The sequence below is a fragment of the Carlito syrichta genome, unplaced genomic scaffold (genome assembly GCF_000164805.1).
Source record: "Carlito syrichta isolate Samal-C Ts95f unplaced genomic scaffold, Tarsius_syrichta-2.0.1 Scaffold309091, whole genome shotgun sequence".
Classification (NCBI taxonomy): domain Eukaryota; kingdom Metazoa; phylum Chordata; class Mammalia; order Primates; family Tarsiidae; genus Carlito; species Carlito syrichta.
Genome location: NW_007253187.1, coordinates 259,142 through 270,393, shown reverse-complemented (window position 1 = coordinate 270,393; position 11,252 = coordinate 259,142). Strand labels below are relative to the sequence as shown.

Below are 11,252 nucleotides of genomic sequence, written 5' to 3'. Positions count from 1 at the left end.
TTTTTTTTTGAGTTGGAGTCTCACTGTTGCCCAGGCTGAAGTGCAGTGGCATTCTCCTGGCCACCACAGCCTCGCCCTACTGGGCTCGAGTGATCGTTCCACTTCAGCCTTCCAAGTTGCTGTACTACAGGAGTGTACCACCAAGCCCAGCTAATTTTTTTGATTTACTGCAGAGACGAGGTCTCGCCATGTTGCCCAAGCTGGTCTCGAACCCCTGGGCTCAGACAATGCTCTCGCCTCAGCCTCCCAAAGTACTGGAATTACAGGCTTGAGCCACTGAGCCCGACTGTCAGCACTTACAGCATTTTTCTACAGCTTGTCTCCCCCACACTGAATAGTGGCAGCCTGGAGCAGCTGAAAGCAGACTTTTAATCCGAACATATTTAGATAGAGCCCCTTCTCATTCACTAGCTGGAAGGCTTTGAGTAAGCGATTTAGTTAGTTTTAATTTATTTGTGAAATGAGAATAACAAAAGTATCTACCTCACAGTAACGCTAAAAATCGAAAACAGTATATATGTGTGTAAATGTGCCTGGCCCATAGCTCACCAAATATTAACTACCGGTATTACGACTAAGATGCCTTAGAACAGGGGCCCGGGGCCGCGGACCGGTACGGTCCGTGGCCTGTTAGGAACCGGGCCGCACAGTAGGAGTTGTGTGGCGGGCGAGTGACGCTCTGCTTCTGTCAGATCAGTAGCAGTATTAGATTCTCATAGGAGCACCAACCCTATTGAAACTGCGCAGGTGAGCGATCGTCGCGCGCTCCTTATGAGAATCGAATGCCTGACGATCCCCGTCCGTAGAAAAACTGTCTTTCACAAAGCCGGTCCCTGGGTTAAAAGGTTGGGGACTGCTGTCTTAGAACTACTCAGTTCTCAGACTCTCCGCCTCTAGACCGCAGGAACCTCCCCAGAGCGCACCAATCTTCCCAGGCCACACCCTCAGGTTTTCTGTAGGCCCCGCCCTCTTCTAAGCCTACCAGGCCTCCCCAGCCCACCCGAACCGGCCCTCCGCAGTACCTGACCCATAGCGCACATCGTGTGAGTGCAGCCGGACGTTGTGGCGCGTATTGAGTAGCTTCACCACAGAGCCGCAAGTAACGACAGCCAGGCTGGACGTTCCCACGGCGCTCCACAAACCCCCGAACAGCAGTAGTGATACCACGGACATCCCGGCTAGAACGCGGAGCCCCAAATCTTCGAAGAAAACTCGGCCCCTCCCCGGAACCGGAAGCTAAAGGCGGAACCACTGAGCGAAGGAAGTAAAAAAATCCTAGTCTGATCTTTATGATTCCTTTAGCTAGAGCGGTCTGAGAAACTCGCTGGGCTTAGTTACTTACCACCCCCTCACTCCGTTCTGGTGGCTCCGTAACGGCGGACTTCCTGAACCACTTCTGACAGCTTTCGCACCCCCCGGATTAGACCCCTGAGAGATGGGTGGGAGAAGAGAACAAGAAATGGCCCGCCTACTCCCAGTGACAGGGAACCGGAAGTGACGGAGGACGTTGACGCAGCAGCGGCGGTGGTGGCGGTGGTGGTGGCGGCGGAGGGGCCGTGCGGTGGGACCGTACTATCCTCTCCCAGTCTCGGTTCGACGCCTCCATTTTCCTCGGTGGGGGCTCAGCGCAACCGGAGAAGCTGCAGGCTTCAGGCAGGTAAAGTTCCTACTGGAAAACGTGCTTCTCGTATGGGTCAGGCGGGGAACAGGGCTCCCAGGGCCTGGTCCCGTAAGGGAAGAGTCACTGGGGAACCGTATGCGGGAAGAAGGGGGGCCCCGGCCTTCTCTGCTCTATGGGGGGGATGGGAGAGGAAAACGGGGTACTTGCTCAGAGTCCCGAGGCTTTTCCCAGCCAGGTAGCACCCGAAACCCTTGAATTAGGTGGCCTGTTGAATCAGCTGGCTTCCTGGGATTCCTGTCCTTCTCTCCGCAGCTTCTGATAACTGGGCCACACGAAAGGATTAGGAATGGAAGGGACCTGGGGCTTCTGAGCCAGGATCAGGTGATCGAATTGTTTGTTTTGGGATATGAATCCTACGGAGCTTTCCGTAGCCCGGCCATCAGGCTAGAGGGCGATGCTAAATTCCAGTTCTTTCCATATTGTTAAGTAATACATTTAGAAATTTTTGTAGATGGCTGCATCTTTCACCCCTTTCTAAAGATCAAAGGTCTTGTTTAAGTATCAGAAACCCTTTAGCTCTCCATAGATTCATTTCCTCCAACATTTGCCAGATGCTTACCACGAACATCAGAATGAGTTGTTAAGTCAAAACTACTTTCTTCTATTTCTGCCTTTCTCCCCAGGCATTCTTTTGAACCACCTGGAGCAATTCATTTTTCCCTGGGTTGTTGCAAGAACTTATAGTTATTTTTCTTTAGGTATAAACCTAAGCTCTCTGAAAAACTTCCATGGAAATTCACTGTAATGTCAGAAGTAGCAAGGGTGTACTAAGCTACAACACCATTAATGACCATAGAGAGTGTATACAGTTTGAGTTTGATTAATTTCTTCGGGAAGAAGTTTGGTTCCTCTCTTTATTTGAAAGTTGCAAGTTTGTAAGTCTTCAGTGTCTTGATTACAACAGCATAACTGCTCTCCCATCAGCTGTGAATTTAGGGCCCTCTTCCATGACTGCTTGTCCCACCAGTACAAGTCCATTTTTATTCAATTGGTTTGTGTGGCTACTAGATTAGATGAGCATAGTGTTGTTATTCGCTAAGAGGTTTTAACCTCATCAAGAGATTAATTATATGGGGAAGTGGTGCAGTCTGGAGAAGCTTAGTCATATTTTCCAGTCCTTCCTCTGAAATTTCTTTCTTTCTTTTTTTTCCTTTTGTGTTGGAGTCTCACTCTGTCACCCAGACTGGAGGGCAGTGGCACGCTCCCAGCCACCGCAGCCTCGACCTGCTAGGCTCCAGTGATCCTTCTGCCTCAACCTTCCAAATAGCTGGAACTACTGGCGTGCACTACCACACCTGGCTAATTTTTTGATTTATTGTTGAGATGAGATCTATGCCAAGTTGCCCAGGCGGGTCTCGAACCCATGGGCTCAGGCAATCCACTCACCTCAACCTCCCAAAGCGCTGGGATTACAGGCTGAGCCATCGAGCCATGCTTGAAATTTCTTTCACAAGCAAGAAAGGCTACCTAGTGTTGGCAGATTGATAGTGGTTGATGGCGCCACTATCAATCCTATGTGTAGTCTTTAGCATCCTTTCTTCCTATTATTTCTGAATACAATCAATCATCAAATTCTGTCTCCCCACAACAATCTATTCCTTTCATCATACAAATTATATTCTGGTATCCTTCACATCTCTCTCCAACTACCATCATAATTTTTTAAAGTTTCCCTTCATAGCCAGGTTTCTATATGTGCCAACACATCTTTCTGACTTTTTTTTTTTTTTTTTTTTGAGTTAGAGTCTCTGTTGCCTATGCTAGGGTGCAATGGTACGCTCATGGGCCACCACAGCATTGACCTGCTAGACTCAGGAGATCCTTCCGCTTCAGCCTTCTAAGTAGCTGGAACCGCAGACGCACATCACCATGCCTGGCTAAATTTTTTTATTTATTGTAGAGATGAGGTCTCGCCAAGTTGCCCGTGCTGGTCTCGAACCCCTGGTCTCAGACAGTCTTCTCACCTTGGCCTCCCAAAGTGCTGGGATTACAGGATTGAGCCACCACACTCAGCCCATGACTTTTTTCTTTTTTTTTTGAGTTGGAGTCTCAATCTGTTGCCCAGACTGGAGTGCAGTGGCCGCTCCCGGCCACTGCAGCCTCCACCTGCTGGGCTCCGGCGATCCTTCCGCCTCAGCCTTCCAAGTAGCTAGAATTACAGGCATGCGCTACCACGCCTGGCTGATTTTTTTGATTTATTGTAGAGCTGAGGTCTCGCCAAGTTGCCCAGGCGGGTCTCGAACCGGTGGGCTCAGGCAATCCACTCACCTCAGCCTCCCAAAGGCGCGGGATTACAGGCTGAGCCACCTAGCCCGGCTACTTTTTTTTTTTTTTTAATTACTCTTTTTTCTTCTGACACACATAATCTTTCTAATGTGTACATTTACATAGTGCCCTTCGTCTCACACCTTCTCAAATGTTCTCCCTCTGGCTTCTTTTTTTTTTTTTTTGAGTCAGTCTCATTCTGTTGCCCAGGCTGAAGTGCAGTGGCACGCTCACAGCCACAACAGAATCCTTCCACCAAGTAGCTGGAACCACAGGCATGCACCACCACCCCCAGGTAATTTTTATTTTGATTTATTGTAGAGACGAGGTCTCTCAAAGTTACCCAGGTTGGTCTCAAATCCCTAAGCTCAAGCACTCCTCCCACCTCCGCCTCCCAAAGTGCTGGGATTACAGGCGTGAGCCACTGCTCCCAGCCATCTCACTTTTTATTTTTTATTTTTATTTATTTATTTATTTTTTTGAGTTGGAGTCTCACTCTGTCGCTCAGACTGGAGTGCAGTGGCCACTCCCAGCCACCACAGCCTCCACCTGCTGGGCTCTGGCAGTCCTTCCACCTCAGCCTTCCAAGTAGCTGGAACTACAGGCGCGCGCTACTACGCTCGGCTGATTTTTGATTTATTGTAGAGATGAGGTCTTGCCAAGTTGCCCGGGCATGTCTCAAACCCGTGGGCTGAGGCAATCCACTCACCTCAGCCTCCATCTCACTTTTTATTCACTCTTCAGCCTGCAACAGTCTGACTTCTCTTCTGTCCACTCCACTGAAATTGTTCTTGTCAAGGTCACCAGTGATTTCTGTGTTGCCAATTCCAATGGATACTTTGTTCTCATCTTATTCCTCTCTGGAATTCAACTTAGTTACTCACTCCTTTCTTACAACTCTCCTCTTGGCTTCTTTGACACTTCACTCCTAGGTTTTTTCCATTTCTTTGGCTGTTATTTCTCAGCCACTTTTGTTCTCTACCTAATGTCTAAATGTTGGAATTCTCTCAGGATTTAATCCCAAGTCTTCTACATGCTTCCTTTAGGTAACCCAGCCCTGTAGCTCTATTATTGTCTGAAAGCTGGCAGTTCCCAAGTTTATATTGTATTTTATTTATTTATTTTTATTTTGAATTGGAGTCTTACTCTGTTGCCCAGGCTGGAGTGCAGTGTTACGATCACGGCTCATTGCAGCCTGAACCTTCTGGGTGCGGGTGATCTTTCCATCTCAGCCTCCCAAGGTGCTGGGATTACAGGCATGAGCCACTGCACCTGGCCCCAAGTTTAAATCTCTAGCTCATTGGAAGCCTGAGGCAAAAGGATCGCTTAAGCCCAGCAGGTCAAGGCTGCGGTGGCCGTGAGTGTGCCACTCTAGCTTGGGTGACAAGAGTGAGATTCCAACTCAAAAAAATTAAAAAATCTCTAGCTTAGCCCTCTCCTCTGTGTTCCAGACTTATATGTCAAAATGAATGTTTGAATATGTCCATTTGGATATCTCTTAGGGACCCCAAATCTCACATAATCAAAAGAAAGCTTTGATTTTCTCATTGTTCCAAAACTGGTTTTCCCTATTTCACTAAGTGGTATTCTTGTCCATACTGTTATCAAAGCCAGACCTCTGAAAATCATCATTGATTTTTCTCTTTTACTGCTCCTCTTCCCCAATCTGCCATGTCCAAGATATAGTTTCTTTTTTCGTTTTTATTTATTTATTTATTTATTTTAGTAGGAGTCTCACTCTAGTCCAAGCTAGAGTGCAATGGCACACATGGCCAATGCAACCTCAACCTGCTGGGCTCAGGTGATCTTTCCGCCTCAGCCTTCCAAGTAGCTGGAACCATAAGCGTTTGCCACCATACCCAGCTGATTTTTTGGTTTATTGTAGAGACGAGGTCTCGCCTAGTTGCCCAGGCTGGTCTCAAACCCCTGGACTCAGGCAGTCCTTTCACCTCTGCCTCCCAAAGTGCTGGGATTGCAGGCGTGAGCCACCATGCCTGGTCAAGATATATTCTACTCTTGTCCTTACTCTCTGTCTCCACTGCTACTACCCTATTCTCAGCCACCCTCATCTTTTACCTGAGCTACCACAATAGTATTCTTAGTTTTCGCTATATCCACTCAAATCTTACTCCAGTCCATTTTCCATGTAACAGGATCAGCTCAAGGCAGATTATGTCATTTCCTTACTTAAAACTTTCTAGTGGCTTCCCATGGCCTTCACACACCACTTGAGCAGGGTCTTCCTTATATACTACTGCCTTCATACCAAGTTCCTGCCCAGTTAGTCTACTGGAACCTCTTCCCCTGAGGGTTATATCTTACCCCTTCTAACTAAACTCACCCTCTCAGAGATGAGGCTGTGTGTTTCCTTCCCAGTACTTATAAAAAGATTTATTTTATTTGTCTGTGATTCATCTCTTGCACGAGAATATAGGTATTCTAGAGTCGGGGACCTTGTCTTATAATGCCTGGCATGGGGTAGGCACTCATTCAAGTAAATATTTATGGACCTTAGCAAGTAAATTAAGTCAATTCTGCTTAACATTCTGCAATGGCTTCCCAGCCCCTTAGGCTAAAGTTCAAAATCCTTAACTTACCCTACAAAGATCCTTGTGGCCTCACCTCCAATTTGCTATAAACCATTTCCCCTCTCCTCAAACTGGCCCTCTTTGTACCTGCCACAGTGCATACCTTGTCCTGAAAGCACTCTTCCCCACCATCACCACTCCCCCCACCATCTCCAGCTCCTCCACTGAACTAACTCTTCTTGACTGAAGGCTTTACTTAAACTTACTTCTTCAAAACGAGATTAGATCCCCCTGTTACAGGATTCCATGCTATGCTTGTCATCAGTTCTTTAAAGACCTTCTGTACTTCTAAATCAGGGATCAGCAAACTAAGGCCTGTAGACCAAATTAGGTCACTCCCATTCCGTTACATTTTGTCTATGTATGCTTTTGTGCTACAATAGCAGATTAGGCTCTATGGAGAGATCTTTTGCCGACTCCTGTGCTAGAGCAGGAATTATGTATCCCCCAATGTGTATGGCACAAGTCTCAGTAACTTATTCCCTTTCTGTTGTGCAGGAGTTCTGAATCTGGTTACATATTTCAAAGAAACATAGAAACAAAAGGGTTACATAATTTTTTTTTTTTTTTTTGAGTTGGAGTCTCACTCTGTCGCCCAGAATGGAGTGCATTGGCCGCTCCCGGCCACCGCAGCCTCGGCCTGCTGGGCTCTGGCGATCCTTCCACCTCAGCCTTCCAAGTAGCCTCACTCTGTTGCCCAGGCTGGAGTGCAGTGGCACGCTCACAGCCACCGCAACCTCGATCTGCTGGGCTCAGGTGATCCTTCTGCCTCAACCTTACAAGTAACTGGAACTACAGGCACACGCCACCACACCTGGCTAATTTTTTGATTTATTGTAGTGATGAGATCTCACCAAGTTGTTCAGGCTGGTCTCGAACCCGTGGACTCAGGCAGTCCTCTCACCTCGGCGTCCCAAAGTGCTGGGATTACAGGTGTGAGCCTCCATGCCTAGCAGAATTTTTCAATAAAAAACACTGTTGTTAATAATGACTTTTCACATAAGTAGTTTTTAAAAAATATTATTGGCAGGGCACAGGCTACTGTTATTTCCTATAAATATGATGTGCAAGAACTGAGTATCATATGTTCTCACTCGTAAGTGGACCTTGAACAACTATTGTAATACTATAAGAATGGGATTAGCAGTAGTGGGAAACTGCCAGGAGAGGTGGGGCACACCTCATCAACAAGGTTATCTGCATAATGAACATTTGTATACCTAACCCTGAATTGTACCCCACATATTTAAAATAAAAAAAAATGATGTGCATGTTAGAACAATGGATAGAATTATCTTTATAACAAAAGATTTCTGAATCCCAGATTAAAAAGAATTTACTTTGGCCCAGCACAGTAGCTTACACCTCTAATCCCCAGCACTTTAGGAGGCTGAGGTAGAATGATCACTTGAATCCAGGAGTTCGAGACCAGCCTGGTCAACATTGCAAGAGCTCATCTCTACAAAAAAAAATCAAAAAATTAGTGAGGCATGGTAGTGTGTGCCTGTAGTTCCAGATACTCGGGAGGCTGAGGCAGAAGGATATTTATTTATTTATTTATTTATTTTAGTCATTCTCATTCTGTCACCTAGGCTGGAGTGCAGTGATACAATTAAGACTACCACAGCCTTGACCTGCTAGATTCAGGCAATCCTCCCTCCTTGGCCTTCCAAGTAGCTTGGACTATAGGTGCATGCCCCCCACCCAGTTAATATTTTTGATTTGCTGTAGAGACGAGATCTCGACATGTTGCCCAGGCTGGTTTCAAATTCCTGGGCTCAGGCATTCCTCTCGCTTCAGCCTCCCAAAGCGCCTGGCCTGAATACTTTTATTTATTAAACTTTTAGGTTTGGAAAATCCAAATTGAGTATTTGCTCATGAATACCTTTGGAATAATTCTAGGCCTTCACTTATAAAATATAGAAAATAAGACAATGTGGAACATCTTGTAGTTTGAACTCTGCACCCGACTTCTGGGACTATTCCCACAGGCACTTTCAAACTAAGTTTTTGCTCATGTTTCCTTTTTCCAGACTATGTGCTTAACTCCTCCCTCACTCAGGCATCATTTCCGAGGCATTCCCCAACCTTCATAATGCTCTTATAGTCCAGGTATGTAACTTAATATGACATTAATCATGCTTTGTCACACTTTCATTTACAAGTTTTTAAGAGATTGTGAACTTCACCAGGGTAGAAAGCATATTTTACTCATTTTTATATACCCAAGTCCTTGCATAGAACTGGACCCTAAGAAGACAGTAAATGTTAATTGAAACAATGGAGTGGAAGGAATTACTAGACTAGATCTCTTTTTACTCTGTTCTCCTCTTAATTGCCTCCTACACTTCTTGTTCAAAGGGAGGGACTGCTGTGGACCTCCCTTGTGGCAGTCTGATTCCAGTTCCCTTCCTCTAACAGAGAAGGTCATGGTAACCACCTGCCTTTCCCTTTGAGCCCCATCTTGTTCGACAGCTATACTTCTGCGTGGAGAGAAACCTCCTTCCACCTCTCCACTTTTCTTCTAGACCTATTCCAGTTGCAAATTTAACTTATAGTCTGAATATGGGGGAAATTTTTTTTTTGAGTTGGAGTCTCACTCTGTTGCCCAGACTGGAGTGCAGTGACACACTCACGGCCACCCCAGCGTCGTCCTACTGGGCTCTAGCAATCCTTCCGCCTCAGCCTTCCAAGTAGCCGGAACTACAGGTGAGCACTACCACGCCCAGCTAATTTTTTGATGTATTGTAGAGATGAGGTCTCGCCAAGTTGCCCAGGCTGTTCTTGAACCCGTGGGCTCAGGTAATCCTTTCACCTTGGCCTCCCAAAGTGCTGGGATTACAGGCTTGAGCCACCACACCCAGCCATGGGGAAATTTTTTTTTTTTTTTTTTTTTTTTTGAGTTGGAGTCTCACTCTGTTGCCCAGACTGGAGTGCAGTGGCCGCTTCCGGCCACCACAGCCTTGCCTGCTAGGCTCCGGCGATCCTTCCGCCTCAGCCTTCCAAGTAGCCGGAATTACAGGCACGTGCTACCACACTCGACTGATTTTTTTTATTTATTGTAGAGATGAGGTCTCGCTGCCCAGGCAGGTCTCGAACCCATGAGCTCAGGCAGTCCACTCACCTCAGCCTCCCAAAGGCACGGGATTACAGGCTGAGCCACTGAGCCCGGCTAGGTTGGATTTTTTTTTTTTTTTTTTTTTAGAGTTGGAGTCTTACTGTCGCCCAGACTGGAGTACAGTGGCTGCTCCCAGCCATCACAGCCTTGACCTGCTGGGATCCGGCGATCCTTCCGCCTCAGCCTTCCGAGTAGCTGGAACTACAGACACATGCTACCATGCCCGGCTAATTTTTTTTTTATTTACTGTAGAGATGAGGTCTCGCCTGCCCAGGCAGGTCTCGAACCCACGTGCTCAGGCAATCCACTCACCTCAGCCTCCCAAAGGCGCAGGTTTACAGACTGAGCCACCAAGCCCAGCTGGGAAAATTTTAAGAGCATAAGTACTCAATACAAAATCCAAACTATATCAGGCTCATCCCAGATATCATATATTAATAATAATCATATACAAATGAATGTGTTACTGTCATTGTTCTGGAGTAGTTCTTGCTAGTCAGTCTCAACCTGCAGTCCTGCTGCAGTCTGCACATCTAGCTCCTGCAAGTTGCAGCAAGTCAGGATTCTTCTGGCATACCTCATAATTGGTAGTCTTGGTATTGTGCTAGATTGGAGGCACTCCCCAACTGTAGCACAACTTGTGCTTTATTGCTAAATTAGGTGATGGGAGAAAAGGAAACACGGCTATCTTTCCAAGCTGCATGTAGCACAGAGCACCAGCTGCCCCTGGGACAGAGGAGAATTTTCTTCAGGCAGGCTGCCTGTTTCTCTCTGTTAAGTAGGCTGAGGGGCATCTGGTATGCAGGAACTGGCATTTAAGTTGAAGATATTAAGGCCTTAAAAGATTTAATTTGTGGGTCTGATAGCCTAATTAAAGCAAGCTATGTGAGGGAGCTGCTGTACTCAAATCTATTTTTAATGGAAAGTAGTGTCAAATTTAAAATTAGAGCTCTAGCTAGGCATGGTGGCTCACACCTGTAATCCCAGCACTTTAGGAGGCAGAGGCGAGAGGATTGCTTGAGCCCACAGGTTCAAGACCAGGCTAGGCAACATGGCAAGACCTTTAACTGAGCGTGGTAGTGCGTGCCTGTAGTTCCAGCTACTTGAAAGGTTGAGGCAGAAGGATCGCCTGAGCCCAGCAGGTTGAGGCTGTGGTGGCCATGAGCATGCCACTGCACCCCAGCCTGGACAACAGAGTGAAACTCTGACTCAGTGAGACTCAAAAAAAAAAGAAAAAATTAGAGCTCCAGATTTAATTGGCAGAAGTTTAAAACATTCGCTTTTGGCAGTCCTCAAGCTAAATGACCCTAAGGATACAGATCTTGGGCGGGGGCGGGCATCAGTCTAGCCCCAAGGATTCCTGTTCTATGGCCCTTCAGAGCCTTTACAGTGGTTCTCAAACTTTTTGGACTCAGGAGTCCTTTACATGCTCAAAAATTGTTGAGGAGTCCAAAGACATTTTGTTTATGTGAGTTACATTCAGTGATGTTTACAGATTTATATCTATTGATGTTTATCACTTTTTTAAAACTGAGACATTTAAAAATATGTATTGCCGGGCATGGTGGCTCACACCTATAATCCTAGTACTTTGGGAGAC

General features: G+C 46.5%; 2 protein-coding genes across 3 annotated transcripts in view; one reads left to right on the top strand and one right to left on the bottom strand.

Moving 5' to 3' along the window:
* The window catches only part of SDF2 (stromal cell derived factor 2), a 12,861-nt gene extending 11,385 nt beyond the window's left edge, over positions 1-1,476 (bottom strand). Inside the window, exon 1 of the mRNA XM_008066700.2 lies at positions 1,023-1,476. Within this exon, the coding sequence (XP_008064891.1) occupies positions 1,023-1,173 (151 nt within the window). The 5' untranslated portion in view covers positions 1,174-1,476. The remainder of the gene's footprint in view (positions 1-1,022) is intronic.
* An 80-nt stretch (positions 1,477-1,556) lies between these two features.
* Positions 1,557-11,252, top strand: part of SUPT6H (SPT6 homolog, histone chaperone) — a 46,391-nt gene continuing 36,695 nt past the window's right edge. The window contains exons 1-2 of one of the 2 annotated variants that reach the window (XM_008066697.1): positions 1,557-1,657; positions 8,568-8,646. The gene's annotated coding sequence lies outside the window, so the exon portion shown is untranslated. The remainder of the gene's footprint in view (positions 1,658-8,567; positions 8,647-11,252) is intronic. The other variant, XM_008066698.2, reaches the window with a different exon arrangement.